Consider the following 22,163-nt stretch of genomic DNA (forward strand, 5'->3'; position numbering starts at 1 on the left):
AGGGGGAAAAATATTTTCATCATACATATTGGTTGGGTGGTGTTTTTTCCACCTCAAAATGTATAAAAATGGAAAATTAAAAATTTTCACTTTTTGGGGCCCACCTAAACACGAGAATGTTTTGCTGATGTGGAAGGGAGATATGGTGGGAGTTAATGAGGAAAGAGATTTCAAACTGACAAGAAAGATTCAATTTGTAGAAGTGAAGATAAAAAATTAAAAAAGTATGAGAAAAGTTAAAAAGTAAGAGAGAGAGAGTATGAGAATATTCCCTTTAAAAAGTGAAACTAGGGGGGTATGGCTGATGTGGCAAGGCAAAAAATAGGGGTCATCATAGCCTTTGTCTCTCTTAAGCCCAGCTTTTTAAACTCTAATCCCTTAAAATTAGGAATCCTTATTAGGGGGCCCTTTTGGGTCCAAAAAATTCCTAATGGGCCTGATAAACACAAACATATGGTAGCTTACAAAAAAATGGATAGGGGTGTTGTCCTTCTTCCATCACCATCGCCACTCTACGGGATTTAAGATTTTTCTTTTTTTTTCCCTTGATGGGAGTGGTGCTTTTTTTTTCCATTGGGCGTGCCCTAATTTCATTGGGAGTGGTGCTTTTTTTTTTCCATTGGGTGTGCCCTAATTTCATTTGAAAAAATGCAGGGAGTCGGCAAATTCTTAACAATCAGTACCTTAGTTTGGGTCCTTTAAACTTGCGAGATCTAGGTTATACTTAGCTAAGAATACAATGCCTTTGCTAATTCACTTGTAAGCATAAGAGGCAGTGTTATTGTCCCATTGGGTCCAACAAGCTAGGTGTTTTTTCCACTGGGTCCTTACAGAGCAGGCATCATGTTTTGCCAGTTTGTAGCCTCTTCTTTTTTCATCATGTTGTTTTTCTTAAACTTGTTTTCTTTCCCTAGAAATGCCGTGCTGGTGGTCAATCATGGGGAGTCCAAGTAATGGTTGATGGTAATGAAAACAATCATAACCAATCATCTACTCTGGCTACTACGCCATGATATATATGAAGCATCTGAGTGAAGGTTCATATGGGAAAAGATCAACGAGTTGGGTAAGTTTTGGAGCAACATTTATAGCATGCTATTTACATATAGTCTCCTAAGGCTTTTTGTTTTGTATGTAGCTAACAAAGACATGGTTGGTTAAGCATGATGATGTTCTAAGGTTGAAGGAAGAACTTCTCAAATGGACTCGGGATGCCATGAACGTGGAAAGAGGTGACATCCGCCTTCATTTAGTTCCTATATATCAACCTTTTTAGGATGCAATATGTAGCATTTTGGATGCAATATATAACATTTTAAATGCAATATATAACATTTTGGTTGAATGGACATGAAACCTTTTTGGTTGAATGGACATGAAACCTTTTTGGTTGAATGGATGCAATATGTAACATGGACCTCGTTTATGTTTTTGTATGCAATATGTAGCATTTTGGTTAAATTTGTTACTCTTATTCTGACTTAGCAAAACTTGGCAAAAGAAAGGGATTTACTAGGAAAAGCCTGAGATTGAACAGTGAACTATGAGTGAACTAAAAGTGAACTAAGAAAGAACTCAAAGTGAACTAGCAGTAAAGTAAGAGTGAACAAGGATAGGCATGGGAATGTCTAGTATACATTTACACATAGGCAGAGAAGAGAAGTAGAAGTGAGCTAGTGAACTAGAGTGGGACTGGGAATATGTAGTAAACTAGAAGTAAACTAGAAGTGAACTGCGATAGCCTTGGGAATGTCTAGTAGCATAGGCAAAGAAGTGAAATAGAAATGAACTAAGAGTGAACTGTGAGAACACTAAAAGTGAACTAGGAGTAAACTAAGAGTGAACTAGGATAAGCATGGGCATGTCTGGTATACATTTACACATAGGCAAAGAAGAGAAATACATAGGCAGAGAAGAGAAATACAAGTGAACTAGAGTAGGCATGGGAATATGTGGCTAAGAGTGAACTAGGGGTAAACTAAGAGTGAACTAGGGGTGAACTAAGAGTGCACCTAGATAGTCCTAGGAATTTATGGTAGAGATATAGACATAGGCAGAGAAGTGAAATATATGTGAACTAAGAGTGAACTAGGCATGAACTAAGAGTGAACTAAGGGTGAACTACAGTAGGCTCGAGAATATATAGAGTAAACTAGATGTAAACTAAGATTGAACTAGGGGTGGGAACTAGGGGTGGACTAGGTGTAAACTAAGGGTGAACTAGGATAGGCCTGGGAATTTCTAGTGAACATATATAGTGAACTACGATAGGCCTAGGGAATTTCTAGTGAACATATATAGATATGCTCACATGTATGAACACCTCATAATGTAATTCAATTTAGTAGAGAGCGAGGTCAAGAAAGAGAGAGAGACAGAGACAGAGACAGAGAGAGAGAGAGAGAGAGAGAGACAGACAGACAGACAGACAGAGAGAGAGACAGAGAGAGAGAGAGAGAGAGAGAGAGAGAGAGAGAGAGAGAGAGAGAGAGAGAGAGAGAGAGAGAGAGGGCCTCTACTGAGATGCTAAAACATTATTACAAGACAACAAGCCTCCACTGAGATGCCAAAACATTGCCACAAAGGACTTCACCACCTTCTTGAGTCAATGTGCGTGCACACGCATGCGTGTGTGTGTGCGTGCACACGCGTGCGTGTGTGTGTGCGTGCGTGCGTGCATGCATGCATGTGTGTGTGTGTGTGTGTGTGTGTGAGAGAGAGAGAGAGAGAGAGAGAGAGATTAAGAAAGAGAACCAATCCTTCTTCAGAGTAGCATTGCAAGCACTTTATCACAAGAGAACAAGCCTCCATTGAGATGCCAAAACATTACAAAGTACTTCACCATTTTCTTGAATTAATGTGAAGTACCTCTCATCATCGGGTGATTTCCCATACTTACAAGCAACAATTTTGCATAATACAGTACTTGGGATATCACATATTTTGACATGGTTGTTGAGTAGAAAGCCCTCTACACCAATTGGAGCATGCCTTGTTCTTAGAGGTGTGATGGTGGTAGCAAAGTCTACCATAAAACTTTTGGTGCAACAATGTGGACACCAAATCCGTGGTTTCTCCTCGAATAATCGAATGCAATGCCTATCATGTTGATGCTTCCTTCGTAATATTCCAGTTACACAAGCATGCTTGGTGGGTTGAGAAGACCCTATCTCAATTTCATCTTTACATGTAGTAGCTACTTCTAGCTTCTTCCCATGTCCAAGCCTTACATTTGCTTGTATTTCCTGAATGCTTCCTCTCTTTGGCATGTTGATTGCTCTGGGTGCAAGTGTTAAGTTGATGCATAAAGGTAAACTTTTGAGAAGGATCACTCTTCTCTAACTCTTTGGTGTCACTTATATATGTCAAAAATATAGTTTGTGAGCTAAGATAGTTATTTGCAAACTTTTAGGTTCACTTTTATGAAATCTCCTTTTACATCAAGTATTCATGTGGTGCAATCTTCCTCAAAGTTTGTGACATCCCTAATTTACTAAGTTGTTGGAAAATGTTGCACATAGTTCACTCTTAGTTCACCGTGTCTTAGTCCACTCTCAGTTCACTCCTAGTTCACTTACGCAGCTAACGACACGAATGCATCCCCGATTGCGATGCCTCATTTTAGCCATTGATCCCTCTTGGACCACTCCGTGCCATTTGACCACTCCGTGCCATTTAGTGAGGAGGCTGGGTATGTTATGGTTGACTTTTTCCGTAAGCAGATTTGGGTTTTTCATTGGTAAAGAAGCAAACAAATATGTATTGACTTGAATTTTTCCAAAAACAGAAATGTACCGATTTTAGAGCAACCCCCTTTGCAAGGTCACCAGAAAAAGCACAAAGATCCCGTGACAAAGCAGCAGTTTATTGATAATTGAAAAAATTAATGGATAAGCGCGACAATTATGCATTGGATAATTGGATAATGCTAATTAAATCGAACGTACTGTACTTTTAAACAAAATCATCAGTAAATTGCCGGTCAACTGTCAAAATTAGAAAAAAACAATAATAAAATAAAGACTTTCAAACAAATTCATCAGTAAATTGCCGGTCAACTGTCAAAATTAGAAAAAACAATAATAAAATAAAGACTGATGAGAATCCGACTTTTTTATTATTATTTTTATTTTTAGGAAATCTATATATTGGAAAAACTCCGATCGGTGCGTGCGCTTCGTCTTTCCGTGTGGAGGCTTGCAGCTGTTTTAATCCTCCTGCTTTCTCTCAACTTAAGTTCGCTGCTCTCTCTCTTTCTCCCCCTCTTGTCAGCACGCTTTTGTCCTGTCTCTCTTCATTCATCACCTCTCGTAATTATACCCTAATTCAACCCAAATAAACACTCCCCCTCGCTTAATCTGCTACCCTTCTCACATCTAATTATCTTCGTTTTCCAATTAATCCTCCTCTCTCTGCGCCATTGTAGATGGGCGAAGCTGCTGTCAAATATGATGAGGTATGTATGGATTTTTTTTTAAAATTAAAAAAAGGCTGCATTATAACATAAAATGCACTAATTTTTTTACTTTTATATTTTTCTGTTGATCAATGGGTTATCTAGGGTATTTTTCTTGCAATTTGAATTAATGGGTTTTCTCAGTATGTCCTCTGGGCGATCTAAGATATGGATTATGTTTTTTTTATAATTATTTTGCAGATTAATGGGCTTGTATTCTCGTGGTGTGCAGTCCGAGGTGTGGATTAATGCGTGTTCATCTTTTTTGCATTCGCAGGAGTTTGTGTTAAGCTCTAGAGGGTCAAAACTCTTCACTTGCAGATGGCTGCCTGTGCAGCTCAAAACCAAAGCTCTTGTTTTCCTATGCCATGGTAGTCTTCTTTGATTTTGTGTGAGATTGTGTGTGTGTGTGTGTGTGTGTGTGTGTGTGAGAGAGAGAGAGAGAGAGAGAGAGAGAGAGAGAGAGAGAATCACCTAATCTATCTATCTATATATATATGTATTCCCTGATTTGATATATCTAAAGCAATCTACTCAGAATTGCAAAATAATTTTCTCTGACCATTGAAATTGCAGGCTATGGAATGGAGTGCAGCATCTTCATGAAAGGTAATCCATCTCTACTCCTGTTAAGTTATTTTCAGAATCTAGCTCAATAATCTTTGCATTTCTTTTTCAACTATTATTTCAAAAGACGTAGTAAGCATCCATGGTGGTGATTCTATGCTGCTGCCTGCAACACAGGCACTGGATTAAGACTGGCGGAGGCCGGGTACGCAGTGTTTGGCATTGACTATGAGGGCCATGGGAGATCGGAAGGCCAGAGATGCTACATCAAAAGCTTCAATGACATGGTCAATGACTGTGTGTCATTCTTCAGAACTGTGAGAGGTTAGCTTGATGCGAAGAAGTTACATCAATTGGGAGTTCAATTAAGACTTAAAAGTTAAAAGAATTGGTTTGAGGTTTCTTCTTTTATATTTTCAAGTTAAAATTAGTATTATTGGGCTTTACTTTGAGGGCTATGAGGATGTAAAATGGATTGATACAAATGTAAAAATACAATTTATTTATTTTTAAGCTTATTTGGCTATAGAGTTGGAGGAGTACAAAAACCTCCCAAGGTTTCTGTATGGGGAGTCCATGGGAGGTGCAGTTGCTCTACTCATCCACAGAAGGGAACCCATGAATTGGAACGGAGCGGTTCTTGTGGCACCCATGTGCAAGGTGAGATATTAGGCATCATGCCAAACTTAATTATTAATTATTGATCTTAATTACATGTTTAACAATGGCTAGAGTGCTGATTGAGGCAGATAGCTAAGGAGTCGAAAATACATCCGCTTATCGAAAGTATTTTGATAAAGTTGACCTCTGCCTTCCCTACATGGAAGATAGTGCCCACCAAGGATGTGATCGAGGCCGCCTTTAAAGATTCCAAGAAGAGACAAGAGGTAGGAATGCGTGCAAATATTGAGTTGCGAGATTGGTCTCTAGCATTCACTTTTGATAAAATATGAATGGTGTTTTTGCAGATAAGGCACAACCCTTACATTTACCAAGATAGACCTCGTCTCAAAACGGCTCTAGAGATGCTCAAGGTCAGCATGGATTTGGAGCAGAGACTTGATGAGGTGACTCTCTCTCTCTCTCTCTCTCTCTCTCTCTCATACACACACACACACACACCCAAACCCCACACGCCCACCCACACACACCCACACACACCCTGCATACAGAGAGAATGAATATCATTGTTGATTTAGTTAGTGTGAAGATCTAGCAAATGATGCAAGTGACATCACACACACACACACACACATGCAAAGAGAATGAATATCATTATTGCTTTGCTTAATGTGAAGATCTAGTAAATGATGCAAGTAGCATCACCCCCCCCCCCTTTAAAAAAAGAGAGTGAGTATCATTGTTGCTTAGTGTGAAGATTTATGATGCAGGTGACATTACCTTTCTTAGTGTTGCATGGAGAGGCCGACATTGTGACAGATCCTTCCATTAGCAAAGCCCTCTATAGCTCAGCATTGAGCTTTGACAAGGAGATGAAGTTGTATCCAGGCATGTGGCACGGTCTAACTTCTGGTGAGCCAGATGACAACATACAAATGGTATTCCGAGACATCATTACTTGGTTAGACAACCGAAGCTTAACCTATGGGAGGAGGGATACCATTGTTTAGATAAGGGGGAAGAAGTTGTATGGCCTGAAAAGTTGGCATCCATCATGCAACATGTGTGAAATTCATAGCTAATTGCCCCTATTCCAGCTTCCAACAAGTGTTTTTCTGTATTTTTTCTTGGTATTGTGAAGTAGTTTCTAGCTTTATGAGAGATGGGCTTTGATGTCGGTTTGGTCAACGGGCACGAGTACAGGGATGTTAGCTAAAAAGTGGGAGATCAATTGAGGGGGGTTGAAGATGGGGCAATGGATCAATGGCAAGAGAGTTTTGTATTTGTAAACTACTTGTTATAGAAAGGCAGAGAGAGTGTTATTGATCTCTTCTTAAATTTTTTTTAATTTGTAACCATTGAACTCAATTTAGTTCAGTCACCCCATTACCTACTTACAAGTGGCAATACCATGTAAAACAGATCCATTTGTAAACAAGTCCATTTTGCAGTCATGGGGGGCACTCTTGCATGTCCCCAAGTCTAGCTAGTTAAAATATATCCTATACACTACAAGTTTAACATAGATTTTTGATCCCCTTTTGAAGCTCTGTGAATAAGATTATATGAATTTACAAGCTTTATGAATCTACACACAAAGCACTCATGCCCTCCTCTATGTATGCATGATTTGATTCTAACAAATTTATTCACCTAGAGGCCTATGTTTCACCAAGAGTGTTGATGGCACTGCAAGGTGTACAAGCAATAATGTCATGAGGTTGAAGGTGTACAAGCAATAATGACATGAGGTTCTTTTAGGGCTATGGCTTCCAAGCCCATCTAAAATTGTCATTTGGTTTCCACAATCTCACGATCAAGTGTCCATAAGCAAAGTCTATGTGGATTGTTATGGGGGTAATGTTCACCGCAAGTATGTAGTCTACTTGGCAATGTGGTAAATCTGTCAAATCCATCCTTATACCATTTGACTGTTTGGACACGCATGAACTAGTCGGCACATCGAGATATTTTAAGATGAGCATCGAGCATTGATATTCAACACCCCTCCTCAATATACACTTGAAGATAAACTACCTTTGTGGTAGAATGTCATGTTGATGAAGATTCCTCTCCGTTTAGTTCCTACCAAGAACCTTCATGAAGATGTCAGTAAGATAATTCTTTGTCATTGGTTAGTAGACTACCTTGAACTTTCTAAGCATAATTAGAAAATTCAACATGAGCATAATTATCTTATGCACAATGTGATATTGAATCTCAATGTGTTTCATGTGAGCATGAAACAAAAATATTCAAAGAAATGACCTTCAAAACTAACATTATAGCATCGTGTGTTTCTTTTATACCACACTCATATCAGTGCTTGCTCATAATTCCTCCCATGATGCAAAGAAAGTTGCTTTTTAATCAAGCTTTGTTTGTGAGAGTCTATCTATGGGTTAGTTTTTACTATTGCAAGGATACATTCTAAATCAAGAGAAAAATATTATCTTCTTACTGAGTGTTTGGTGTCCAAATCACCCGCTCAATCTTAGCCATTGATTATCTTGCTCACAACATAGGTGATGTTGTACTTATGATTATCTTGAATGTGTTTTAACACACATGTAATGGCCTTCTAGATTTTTAGACAATTTGCTTTAAAAATCAACAATAAAATCAATGTATGGCCTCATTTTACATAAAAAGATATCAAAATCCCAATCAGCATTTGTATAAGATATCATCCACAATGTGCGGAGCATCTTTGATAGACCACTTTAGGTAAATCTCCATTGGGGTACTATTTGCCTTCATGAATCTCATCTTTATACTCTTATCAAGAGATGAAAATGTTGCTTGGATTTTGCTATACCTCAATCCCTGTGAGCCTCAATCCCTCTATACCTTAATCCCTAAATGACAATGCATAAGCCCAAGATGAGTCATTTCAAAATTAGTCTAAGCAATCCCTATATGCCTCAATCCCCCTATACCTCAATCCCTAAATAACAATGCATAAGCCCGAGATGAATCATTTCAAACTTAGTATAAGCACTTGCTATGTTTATATGATCTTTTTGTGCTGAGGAAAAAAACCATATATATGCCTTTCTCACAAAAGATATATAAGTTTGAATCTAAATGATTGTGAGATAGACCAAAACTCACAAAATAAGTATCAATTCATCGGTACAGTGCAGAGAGCGCCTACACACCTTGCTTTGGAATTGAGAACCATGAAACCTGGTGTTTGCTCCATACACATCTCATCCTTAGTAATCCTACTAAGGGAAGAAGATTCATTAGGGAGATGTTGAGAATTGCAAGGAGCCCATTAAGCCTAAGACATTTCACCAAAAACATTGGGTTCTTTGTCCCCTCAAAAGTTGTCAAAGATTTGTGTATCGAAAAAACTATTTTTTGAATATCCCAAAACAAGGTCTCAAAAGGTGGCATACAAAGTAGACCACCTTTTGAGACCTCTTTTTCTAAAGATCCATTACAAAGCTCAGCTTTGCAAGCTAGTTATAAGGGCCCAAGAGACCAACAAAAGAGTGTGAACAATGTATACGGAGTGACATCGTTCACACTCTTTTGTCCAAAAGAGTGTGAACAATGTCACTCCATATACACTGCAAGTACTGGGTGTCGTAAACTTAAAGTAAATCGTTCACACTTTTTTAGCCAAAGTGGCCAAAACAGTCTGAATAATGTCACTCCATATACACTACAAATACATTGGGTGTCATAAACTTAAATATTCTCAAAGTCCTCGAAGCATATTGTCTTCTAGATACACCACAACATGATACTAGCAATAATATCCCATGTAGTGTCAGTACTCAACAATCTTGGTGTGTATAGTGGGGGATATCATCTTTGAGCTATTACAACATGATCTCTTCCCTGCCCTCCAAAAGAAGTTATGGGCTTGGCTAAGTCAACCATGAAAGGGATCTAATACACGAGACGGAGGGTAAGTACTAGACGTTGAGGATCCGAGTGTTTCTTCTTATCCTTCTCCTGAATCGGGTGGAGGTTGGTGGGTGGGCTTGTTAGTTTTCATAAATTCTTGGAGGTCAAGGATTTATTATGTGGTTATATTGGGATATTGTTTATATTTGATAAAGAACATATTCAATATGTTCTTTATCAAAATTATAGACCACAGTGGTGAGCATTATCTCCAGGTGTTTATGGATGTTTTTATATAGTTCAATAATACCATATGGATGATATAATGTTGATTCAAAGATATTTAGATGTTGATGAGTATTATAAACTTCAATCCACCCTTGGCTTACTACCCATTAGTAGCTACATGCAACACCTTCGTAGTTGGCCGGTGTTAAAGGTATGTCATCTGGTAGGAACTGGTCGAGTTTATCGACACTATCATCCAGGATGGCCAATTGTTGCAGCACTTGACACCAACTACGAAGGTTGAGCACTATTGGGTGCAATAGCGAGAAGAAAATGTCGGCTGGGCTAGGATCCCCTCTAAGGATTCCCATTACTAAGGTGGGATCTACATATCTTTTCATATTTTGATGGATAAGTGTTAGGTCTCCTAAACTAAGGTCATTGGTTAGGTTAATTTCATATTGAACAAGAGAGAGGGTTAGTGTAGTTAAAAACAAAGTGAGAGTTTGAGGAGGGGCCTGAGGAGTCACTGGCAAACGAACCTATCTCTGAAGCTTGCTTGATGAGTTGTCATAGTTCATCGGATTGATCATCCCTTTGAGGTCATGGAGTGCAAACCTTCATTCTAGTTCATGTATCTTGGAGTCATTGTCGTTAAGGAGTGTTGAGATGGCTATCTCTCGTACCTCTCGAGTAGCCACAGCTCTCTGTATATCGTATGTCAACTTCATCTTTGGTTATGCTATGGGCTATGGTTTGAGCTTGAGCCTCATTGACCTGCTTGCAAGCACTCTTGTGCCAAGACTTGGGTGTTGTGGAATTGTTGATTCACATGTTCAAGCACTTGTTGGTGGCTTACCAACATTTGATCCATCTCTTGTGTCTTGGTGCTGATAACCTCATTGAGGTTTCGGAGCTTCTCTGTGTGTGCCTTGTTCATTTGTTCTCTTTCTGCCTGTAGGCTCTCCACCTTCTGCTGCAAGGCAACAAGTGCTTCCTTGATCTCTTGGATCTTCTGAGTGTACCCTTCTTCTTTACCCTAGAACATGGCATGGGCTTCCCTTAACTATTGTGTGTGTTGTACTTCTTTTTCCTTGGTGTGTGCAAATTCCTTTTGGAGTTGCTCCTTCGCTTGATCAACTTGCGCTTTAAGCTCATTGTTTTCTTTGGTTGTTCTGACTATGGTCTGGGTTAGTAGCCGATTGTGCCCATCCAATGTTTGAAGCCTTGCTTCCTATTCTTCAGCTACCTTTAAGCCCTAAATGATTACCTCCTTATGTGTGGCAGCAGACAACTAATTGATTTTGAAGAGATTTCACTTGCTCTATTTTGTCTCTGAGTTGTTCCCACAATTCTTTGTGCCTGTCATCCAATAGATGAGTTGTGAGAAGGTGATATCACCACACTCTTTGTTCCTGTGACCAAATTTAGGAGCTCGAAGAGGCCGTGCCATCTGTTTCATGAAATTGGAGTTGGAGAAAATTTTCAAGACATTCCATGTTTCTTAAAGAAAGGTAACTGCATCCTTTGGTATACGTAGACGATCTAGGAAGGAGATGGTGCTTAGAATGCCTTGGAAGTCTAATCTCCTTCACTTGCTTGGGCTGGGGTTTTCCTATGTCCTCTTGAATTTATCTGCTTCTTGTTCCTCTCTTGATGAGCAGCCTCTGGATGTGTGGATGTGGTCTCTTCATTCATGTTACCCTCATTTGTTTGTCGCAATGGTTGTTCCTCGTGAGCTTGTGTGGCACCTATCTCATCAGAAGTGGGAAGATCCTATAATGGTGAGAGGTTTTTGAACACAAGGGTGGCAGGGCTGCTAGGTGGTGTTTGTATTATTGACTCAAGGACTGTGTTCATGCTCTCCATTCCCAATTATTCTGTAGTGGTTACCCCTGGTGTTGGTTGGTGTTCCTCAAGAGCCTCCTAATACAAGGCAATCTCTAGTGGCAACTTCTTCCTATACAGGCACTTTGTCTCCTCTTTCACCTGTTGTAGGCTACCCCTCATCTTTTTAGGCTTCCTTTTCTTCTTATTATCTTTGACCCCCTTGGCAATGCCCTGTATAAGCTCCTGTGTCTCTTTAAGGACAGCTTGTCCTTGTTGCAGCTCCTCTGGAATGTTTGCCGTTGGCTTGTTTTCTCCTTTGGCTTGTGATATTTCTGCTTCCTGAGTGTCGTCGGGTATGGGGATGTTACCTGCATGGCATGAGAAGGGTAGGGTTACATACTTTGGATTGGTGAGACCGGATATAGTTCTCCATTTCCTTGTGCATGTACCATGCCCAATCATCGAATTTCTCCTCATGTACTTTGGCAATTCTGTGGAGAAGAATCCTGTTGTACCTGTCCATTGGTTTCATTTGCATGAGCATTGGCATCGCTCAATAGGCTCTTTCATATGCTTCCTCTCATATGTTCTCATACTCAACCCCATTGGAATTAAAGGAGACTCTGTTGAGTATGTCTTCCATGGTCATTTGATCCACTGAGTGCACATGTGATTGAACGGGAGACTCTCTTGAGTATGTCTTCCATGGTCATTTGATCCATATGGTTCCTCTCATATGTTCTCAAACTCAAACCCATTGGAATTAAAGGAGACTCTCTTGAGTATGTCTTCTGCTTTGCGATGGTCCCCCTTTTTTTATTCTTGTCGTAGGTCTTGATGTATTTTGCACATAATGATGGGTTGATTGTCCGGAGAAGTACCGTCTGCCATCTTTCCTAGCCCCACTTTCTCCAACTTATAGCACACATCAATGTCTTCGAGAATCCATAGGCACTCCGGGCTGTGGTACTAGAAGATGATTGTACCTTGATTGGTCTGGATAACTGTCTGGAGCATTATCCCTTGTAAATCCTATGCGTATGGCCTTAGATAAGTCAACTTTGTTCCCCTTTGCACTCGCTTCCTTTTGACGGCCGGTGATCCTGTTGCGTTGGCTTGGGTGACGATGGCTAGGTTCCCTTCACACTTCGAGTCGAAGGCCTCGGAGGATGCCATTTGTAACATTTTAAAAATAGCATCAATCAATGTCGATTGATAGGAGCTCGTGGCACATGTGTTAGCCCTCCTTTGTGTGTGTGTGTGTGTGTGTGTGTGTGTGATTTTCTAAGTGATGGAGGATGATGGAAAGTGTGTTAGTGTGGTGAGCAATCAACAACAAGGGATGGATGGATGTTAGTGTGTTTTTCAGAAACAGTAGGGGAAGTTCGTGAACCAACAGTGCATGAAGTGTTAATGCATGAACTGGCAGTGCATGAAGTGTTATATCGTGAAATGTTAGTTCATGAACTGGCTAAGCCATGAAGGGCTAATCCATGAAGTAGCTTAACACTTGAAGTGTTACTCGTGAAGTGTTAGGCCGTGAAATGGTAACCCATGAAATGGCTTGACCCGTGAATGGGCTTGACCCATGAAAGGGCTTGACCCGTGAAAGGACATAACCCATGAAAAGGTCTTAACCCGTGAAATGTTAACATGTGAAGTGTTGACTCGTGAAATAGCAAGCTGCTATGAACTGTTAACACATGAAGTGTTAACTCGTGAAATAGCAAGCCGTGAACTGTCAACACGTGAAGTGTTAACTCGTGAACTAGCTTGATCCGTGAAATGGAAGTACGTGAACTAACAGACCGGGATTTACGACTAGACGTTTGTGAAGTGTTTTAGTGATGTGAACTATTCCTTGATTAATTTATCATTAGTGGATGGAGGCAAGACATTTGTTTATTTTCCGTGAAGTAGCAAGGCCGGGTTTGATATCGTGAAACAACAGATGTTTCACATTATAAGCCCCCCAAGTTGTTTTGTGAGAAGGGATTATGGAAATGATGCAATAGGAAGCTAAAAAAGAAAAAGAAGTTGATGTAAGCCTTAGGGCCAGTGATCATGTGCACATAACTACAGTTGATACATGATTGATAAGCATGATTGAAGTCGTCCATAGGCATGCTTAGAGCTCCTACCTGAGAATGATGATCATATGTGCACATAACTACAGTTGATAACCATGATTGATAAGCACGATTGAAGTCGTCCATAGGCATGCTTAGAGCTCCTACCTGAGAATGATGATCGCACGCAAGCAGATGACGAAGGTGATGTGTGGGACGAATGGAGTGTCGATGATGCTTGCAAGCACTCAGGCGATGGCGGAGGAGAACTCTAAAAAAAAAGGCAATGAAAGATGCACGAAAAAGGAAAAGTGAAGTATTTATGATCTAGATGTCAGCACCGGCGCGGCGGCCATCTTGATTGGGTATGAAACGTGTCAAAATATGATACGCACATGATTTTTTACCGTTTTGTTGAGATTCAAGCTCGATGTCAGCGGCGTGTGCCAGCTGTGCTATGTGCTGGCATGTTAGGTAGCAGCATGTGTGAGACAAATGACCGCGTCCAGCTGGTCATAGTGTGTGGACATTAGCTAGGGTTAGCTGTGTGTGGACACAACACATAGTGTGAGTTGTGTATTATGGATTATGGATTTATGCATTGTGTGAGAAGGGAGATGGCTTCCCTCTATGGTTAGGGTTTGCAATATACATTAGGGTTTGCTCCTGTGTGTGTGTCTCCTCTCCCTCTACCTGTTTTTCATCATGGTATCAGAGCCTGGTGCTCTCTATTAGGGTTTATGAGAGTGAGTGAGAGAAGAGGGAGAAGAAGCTGTGAAGAAAAGCTGTGAAGCTTGCCATTGATGCTATGAAGCTTGGAGCACACCGATTTCTATCAGATCTGAGAGCTTGGCCTACCGGGTAAGGTCTACTAAACACCCTTGAGCAGATTGCAGGTGATTCAAGCACAAACAAGGCAAATTAGGGTTGCCCAAAGCCAAAACAAAATTCTGGTTTTTGCAAGCTTTCCATTGGAGCTTGGAAGCAGTGATGTATTGTGAAAATAGATGCAAATCTGACAAAGAAACATGTATGTGACAAGGATTAATGTATTGGCAACTCATGTGCAAGCCCTACAGTGAATTTGGAGCAAGTATGATGCATTTGAATGATTAAAAATTACTATTTTTGAAGCTCTCACAAAACAGAGAAAAAGAGTCACTTGGTGGATGAAATTAGAGCTAGTTTTTGGTAAAAATTACTCAATTGATGGGTTGTACACATGCCTTGGTGTGTTAGGCAATCATATATACTCTCAATTAACACTACAATCAGCCCAAATCCCCTCAGGAGCAGGCGGCGCAGATCATACAGCAGAAATAGAGCATTTTCTCATACTTTTAATAAAGTGGAGGCCAAATTCCACTTGTGTGGTTGATTAAATCCAAACTTTGCTTAGCAATTGTGTAATACACAAACCCCAGGAGGTTGCTATATGGTTGGTTGAAGAAATTATGCATTATGGAGCTGGAAATGAGCTGATTAAACAGGCTGTCTACTGTGATTAGTGAAACAGAGTGTGATTAATCGACTAATTACTCTCTCATCTTAAACAATTGGTCTAATTCCTTTTACATGGAGTTAGTGGACATCATTGCTAAGCTAATGAATGCCTGGTCTCCCAATTTGGACAAGCATTGAAGAAATTAGAGCAATTCTACTAGAAGGGGGTCTGACAAAATTGGTATGTACGCACCTTGGTTGGTGTTGATATGCAACATTGAGCTTGTTTACGTGTCAATGAAAGTCATCCACACTTGATTGAACCACTACATTGCAATTTGGAGCCTTGGAAAGCGCACCAAAACAGGGTACCTTGGACTGCGTATGCCAGTTCATTTTGGATGCAATCAGTTTGATTTTCTACATCAAAAGTGAAGTTTGTTGAGTACTTTGGAGTATCTGGAACACTCATTAGAGTGTGGGTGAGCTAAGGAAGGCTCGTTTATAGGTTTGGACGTGTGCGGAAGGTGCAATTGCATTGAGCAAATCTGTCAGATAACCCAGTACAAATTGTGGGTGAAAAATTGGATAGGAAGAACTTCCAGGCATACAAGTACAGGATCAAAAGTTTTCTGAAGGAAAAAGGTTTTTGGAATCTTATTACAGGTGTGCGGAGCCAGAGCCGGAACTACCCCGATAACCTACACAGCAACAGGTTATAGCTCATAAGCAATGGTCAGAAAGAGCATACAAAGTTTTGCATTATCTGTCTATATGTATCTCGGATGCTATACTCATATATATACATGATGCTGAGAATCCCAAGGATGCATGGGATACATTGGTAAAGCTATTTGATACAGACACTAGTGCTCGCAAGTCTCAGTTTTGCGACAACAGATTCATAATGTGAAACGAAAAGGAAGGAGCATCCATGCTTATGTACAAGAGATAAAGAAGTATGCAGATGCATTGGCAACAATCAATGCCCCCATGCTTGATGATGATTTGGTAGACATTACCTTGCGTGGTCTTGGCAAGGAGTATAAGTCTTTTGATACATCCATCTCAGTTCGGAGTACAGGTGTACCAGATTTTGATGAGATGGTTTCACTCTTGCTTGTTGAGGAAATCAAACTCAGTGACTCCTTTCATGATGCATCTACTAGCCATGATGATAATGGCAGAAATCAGGCTTTCTATTCACAAAGAGGATTTAGAGGCAGGGGGAGATTTGCATCACGTGGCCATGGTAATGGTCGTGGATGGCAGGATAGGTCACCACAACAGAATTTTCAGCCTACATATGGTGCTAGAGGTGGTCGTGGATATACACCTCAGAGAGGCAGAGGTAATCCTCGTGGTAGAGGACATTGGCAAGGCCAACAAATATCTATGCAAAATGTGGAATGCCATTATTGTGGAAAATTTGGTGATATGGCACGTGATTGTTTCCGCAAACAAAATGATTTGAGAGGGGGTAGAGCACAACATGGTGGAAATTATGCATCAATCAGTAATGATGGCAGTGCAAAGCACTTGTTTGCCATGAAACATGTTGTGGGATCTATGATGTCGAATGGTGAAAATGATGACACTTGGTATATGGACTCTGGAGCATCAAACCATATGACTTGTCATGGCGAATGGTTTGAGCATATGAAGCCTATGGATGTGAAAGGCTATGTGGAGACAGGAGATGATACCCAACATGCTATCACACATGTTGGAAGTGTACCATTGGTTATGCACAATGGTGAAACAAAATCTATGGCAGATGTCTTATATGTGCCTTCTATTACAAAAAGTTTGGCCTCAGTTGGTCAAATGGTGGAACAGGGTTTACAGGTTCGTTTCGTAACGAGCATGGTTGCTTCGTTGAGGATTTCAAAAATGGTGGATGTAGAGTCATTGCCAAAGGCAAGAAAGAAGGCAGGTTATTTAAGTTGGATACTGGGATTCTTGAGTTGAAATCAGTCATGTTCTCTAAAAGCCAAAATGTGGTACAGGACATTGACATGTGGCATAAAAGGATTGGGCATGTGAACATACAAAGGTTAAAGAACATGCAGGAAAGAGGCATTGTTAGTGGGCTACCTAGATTCAAGTATGATGGGAATATGCATGTTTGTGATGCCTATCAGTTTGGAAAGCAGGCGAGGTTGCCGTTTCCTAGAGAAGGCAACATGAGTAGCAGGCCACTTGAGATAGTTCATAGCGATGTATGGGGTCTTGCACAAAACCCATCCATTAAAGGCAGCTTATATTATGTGACATTCATTGATGATTTTAGCAGAATGACTTGGATTCACTTTCTCAGAGAGAAAAGTGAAGTGTTGGGAAAGTTTATGGATTTCAAAGCTTTTGCAGAGAAGCAATATGGCTCTTAGATAAAATGTTTGAGGACAGATGGAGGTGGTAATACACCTCACATGCTTTTGAGCATTTGTTGAGAAAGCATGGCATAACTTGCAGGTACACACCTCAACAAAATGGTGTTGCTGAGAGAAAGAATAGAGTCATTTGTGAAGTGGCTAGGGCAATGCTCAATGAAAAGAGCATGCCAGATTATTATTGGGCAGAAGCATGTGCCACTGCAGTGTATATACTTAATAAGACACCCACAGCAGCCATACATGGAAGTACGCCAGAGATGCGGCTTACAGGTTTTAGGCCAAACATTGGACACCTCAAAGTGTTTGGTTGCATAGCTTATGTACATGTGCCTGGCGACGATGAGAGAAGGAGGAAGTTGGATCCTAAGGCAGAGAAGTGTGTGTTTGTTGGATATGCATAGGATCGCAAGGCATATAAATGTTTCAATCCACAAACTAGGCAAGTGGTTATCTCACGAGATGTGGTGTTTGATGAACTTGCTAGTTGGTACAAAGCAAAGGATGAGGGTGTCATTGATTCACTTGATGCTGATGTGCATGTGAACTTGCCACAAGCAAGTTCTATTTCTATGTCTGGGCCAGCAGAGTCTGAGAGTAGCACTATACGTCCATGGTCAGGACGCTTGAGACATGAGAGTGTGAGCACTGGCAGTAGTGCTATGGATAAAGGGAAGAAGAAGGTTGAAGGAATTGGCATTACAGGTTATGAGTCGTCAAGTTCAGAGAGTTTGGATGAGGAACTTGGCATTCCAGTTTTACGCACACTTGGTGCAAGGCAGGATAGATATGTGCCTCCACATGCTAGAGTGATAGGTGTTCAGAGTGATCCGCATGCATTGCCGAGATCCCAAAGGGTCAGGTATCCAGTTGACAGGTTGACATATCGTGATTTTGCTATGCATTACGCATATATGACCTCATTTGTGAAGCATGTGGAACCTACATGCTATACAGAAGCTATTGGGAAACATGTCTGGGAGAAGGCAATGGATGTTGAGATGGACGCTTTGGTTCATAATGAAACATGGGATTTGGTTGCCTTACCACAAGGCAAAAATGTCATTGGTTGCAAATGGGTTTACAAGGTGAAATGCAAGTCAGATGGTTCCATTGAACGCCATAAAGCAAGATTGGTAGCTAAGGGTTATGCACAAACCCAAGGCTTGGACTATGATGAAACATTTAGTCCAGTGGGCAAAGATGGGAACAGTGAGAGCAGTCATTGCTATGGTTGCAAAGCAAATGGTTGGGAAATGCATCAAATGGATGTGAAAAATGCATTTCTAAATGGTGATCTACAAGAGGAAGTTTATATGGCACAGCCAGAAGGATATGTACACCCAAGGTATCCCACTCATGTATGCAGATTAAAGAAAGCATTATATGGTTTGAAGCAAGCACCTCGTGCTTGGAGTGATAAGATGAGCTGATATCTTATATCCCTTGGATTTCAGGTTTCTACAGCAGATTCTTCACTCTATGTGAAGAAAACAGATCATGGGATTGTCCTACTTGTCATCTATGTGGATGACTTGATTGTCACAGGAGATCATGCTACATATGTTATGCATGTCAAGAAGGCATTGAGTGGGCAGTTCGACATGAAAGACTTGGGTGAATTGAGATATTTTCTTGGAATTGAAGTGATCAAAGACCATGCAGGTACATGGTTAGTGCAACGCCAATATGCATTGGCTATGTTGGCAAAATATGGGATGACAGGGTGTAAGCCAATGAGTACACCTTTGGAGCAGAATGTGAAGTTGCGGGCTGATTTTGGTGGAGTTGGATGATCCATCTATGTATAGAAAGATGGTTGGAAGCCTTATTTACATGACTATCACACGCCCGGATCTCAGTTATGCTGTGGGGCTAGTAAGCCAATTTATGCAGAGCCCCAGAAAACCTCATTTGGATGCAGTGAGACGCATTATGTGGTATGTAAAGACCACTGCACATTATGGTCTTCTTTATGAGCATGGTAAAGGCTTGGATATACATGGCTACACAGACGCAAATTGGGCAGGTAGCTCGTATGACAGGAGGTCCACTAGTGGTTATGCCTTTACATTTGGAAGTGCAGTGGTGAGTTGGAGTAACAAGAAGCAACCTACTATTGCTTTATCTTTATCTAGTACAGAGGCTGAATACGAGGTGCAGCCATTGCTACATGTGAAGGAGTATGGTTAAAGAGTCTCTTGGCTGATTTGGGTGAGCCTATTGATGGCAAGGTTGTCATTCATTGTGACAACATGAGCAACATACAGTTGGCCAAGAATCCAATATTTCATGTGCGGACCAAACACATAGAGGTCCATTATCACTTTGTCAGAGAGAAAGTGTTGGATGGTACAGTGGATTTGCAGTATGTGAAGACTGAAGAGCAGGTGGCCGACATCTTTACAAAGCCACTTAGCACAGGGAGAAGTTTGAGTACTTCCGTACTATGTTGGGAGTACGTGGGATGAGCTTGAGGGGGAGTGTTGAGAGCTTTGATAGCCCAAGCTCATCTACATCTTCATCTATGGCAGTACATCATGAGCTTGAGAGGAGCTATTGAGATTCAAGCTTGATGTCAGCGTGTGCTAGCTGTGCTATGTGCTGGCATGTTAGGTAGCAGCATGTGTGAGACATAAATGACCGCGTCCAGCTGGTCATAGTGTGTGGACATTAGCTAGGGTTAGCTGTGTGTGGACACAACACAGTGTGAGTTGTGTATTATGGATTATGTCTTTATGCATTGTGTGAGAAGGGAGATGGCTTCCCTCTATGGTTAGGGTTTGCAATATACATTAGGGTTTACTCCTGTGTGTGTCTCCTCTCCCTCTACCTGTTTTTCATCAGTTTCACGATGTGAACTGGCATGAGTCGGTTCATGACGTGAACTAGTTTAAAGTGTTTCACACAGCATGAACTGGCATGAGTCGGTTCATGACATGAACTAGCTTGAAGTGTTTTACGATGTTTTACGATGTGAAACAGCTCGAAGCAGTTCACAACGTGAAGCAGCTCGCAGTGGTTCACAACATGAACTACCTTGTTCCTTTTGCATGAAAATGGTGATACCGTATAGATTCCTATATGCTCAAACATTCCAAGCCCATTCATAATGCATTCAGAGGAGTATATTTGAACACATGAAACATATGAACATGTTTCACGGCATGAATTGGGCACACCCGTTTACCTTATACCCATTTGGAATTTTTTCTTGGAGCAAGATACTCCGTGTCGTCCTCCTCCCTTTTACTACCTTGGGAACCAAGTTTGTACTTTGGATCTTGTGGGTATGTCTATTGAATCCTAGTGAACCTGTTTTGTTTCATGTGCATGTGAGTGCACATCTACATTACCTTGTTCCACCACTTGGCTCAACTTGATCTCTTTTGTGGGTGATATTGGAGGGGTTGCACTCTTTTGTTTGATTGGTTGAGCGGTTTTCTCCAATTTTGGTACTGCCTTGATAGCTGATTTAGCTAGGACTTGAGTTTGCATGTGTTTATGGCTTTCTTCTGTTCTTTTGGAGGTACATGACACATTGGATCTTATTTTGGTTTTTGGTACCCATACCTTTGCATGACCTTGATAATAGCCATGTGTCGCTAGTAAGTCTTTTCTGACCCACTGCTTTTTAATGTCGAGTGGTGTTCGGGCGTACTTGCTTCCTCTCCTTGGAGTGTTTCCCTTGTCTCTTGCCTATAGCTTTGCTTTCCTACTTTGACACCCATGGGTTTTTGTCCTTATCATAGTATGCTTGTGCTTGAAGTTGGGACCTGGGAACCCACTGTTGTCTGACCGGATACATTCGCTGCCTTTGTTGTGGTGCTCTTGACTGGGGATGATGTTTTGATGTGGATGCCTGTTCTATTGATTCATCCGCTTTACTTGCCATTGGCAACTCCATGTTGTATGTAAGAGCCTGATTTCCCTTATTCAATGGACTCCATAATGGAAGGGTTATGATTTGTTTGCCATCATTGAGTTGTACTTCTCATTTTGCCCATTGGATGTGACAGTTGCTGGGCACAAATCCAGCATTGTCCAAGAATCATCTCCTCTTCCATGGTTCTTGCCAGCATAACAAGTGAGCATTTCCTGGGTTAGGGGTCCATAATATTTTTTGAGTTTACTTCTATTGATATATCCCATATCAATGGTTTCAATTCAGACTGACCCTTGAGGGGGGGTGATTTCGGACACTCTAAAAGGCCTTAACCCTCTGTATTTCAGTTCTTTTTCTTGGTGCTTCTAACACCATACATTAGGACGAGGTCCCTCGTTTCCAGTTCTTTGTGTTTCAGGTTATGGTCAAACTAGTGTTTTCTCCGTAGTTTTTCGACCATAAGCCCATGCGATGTAATTAGCCAGGTTTCATCGAGTTTCTCTAGGTCAACCAACCTCTTGGTTAACACATTCTCTGTGAGCCTTTCTTGTACTGCAATACACAGGCTCGGGCATTACCACATCGATGCCATAAGGTAGATGAAAGGGAGTGTATCCCATTGCTACCTTGTACGATGTACGATAGGCCCATAGTGCTGCAATCAGCTTGTGTTCCCAATCCATGTGAATGGCCTCTAAAGTCTTAGTCAAGATAGCACATGGCCACGATCACATAACGGGCTTGTGTGACAAATGCGTTGTTGGACTAATAGGTCCAACAAAATCAATACCCCATTTCCCAAAGGGTTG

The 22,163-nt window shown here is 40.9% G+C and overlaps 1 protein-coding gene across 1 annotated transcript; it reads left to right on the plus strand.

The window, feature by feature from the left end:
- The first annotated feature begins 4,199 nt into the window (after positions 1 to 4,199).
- Positions 4,200 to 7,171, plus strand: LOC147637597 (caffeoylshikimate esterase-like). The gene is made up of 8 exons (XM_086798913.1): positions 4,200 to 4,456; positions 4,734 to 4,827; positions 5,033 to 5,065; positions 5,201 to 5,347; positions 5,553 to 5,683; positions 5,773 to 5,910; positions 5,992 to 6,090; positions 6,415 to 7,171. Exons 1-8 carry the CDS (start codon positions 4,427 to 4,429, stop codon positions 6,652 to 6,654), a joined length of 912 nt encoding a protein of 303 aa, XP_086655039.1. The 5' UTR covers positions 4,200 to 4,426; the 3' UTR covers positions 6,655 to 7,171.
- Positions 7,172 to 22,163: the final 14,992 nt, after the last annotated feature.

The sequence above is a fragment of the Cibotium barometz genome, chromosome 6, assembly GCF_041138505.1.
Source record: "Cibotium barometz isolate CiBa-2024 chromosome 6, ASM4113850v1, whole genome shotgun sequence".
NCBI classification, from domain to species: Eukaryota; Viridiplantae; Streptophyta; class Polypodiopsida; order Cyatheales; family Cibotiaceae; genus Cibotium; species Cibotium barometz.

Bases quoted from the DNA above. Each gene is read 5' to 3' on its own strand.
- LOC147637597 (XM_086798913.1), top strand. From the start codon at position 4,427: ATGGGCGAAGCTGCTGTCAAATATGATGAG. The intron at 5,066-5,200 runs GTAATCCATCTC...CCTGCAACACAG, and splicing joins GTGCAGCATCTTCATGAAAG to GCACTGGATTAAGACTGGCG. The intron at 6,091-6,414 runs GTGACTCTCTCT...TTTATGATGCAG, and splicing joins TGGAGCAGAGACTTGATGAG to GTGACATTACCTTTCTTAGT.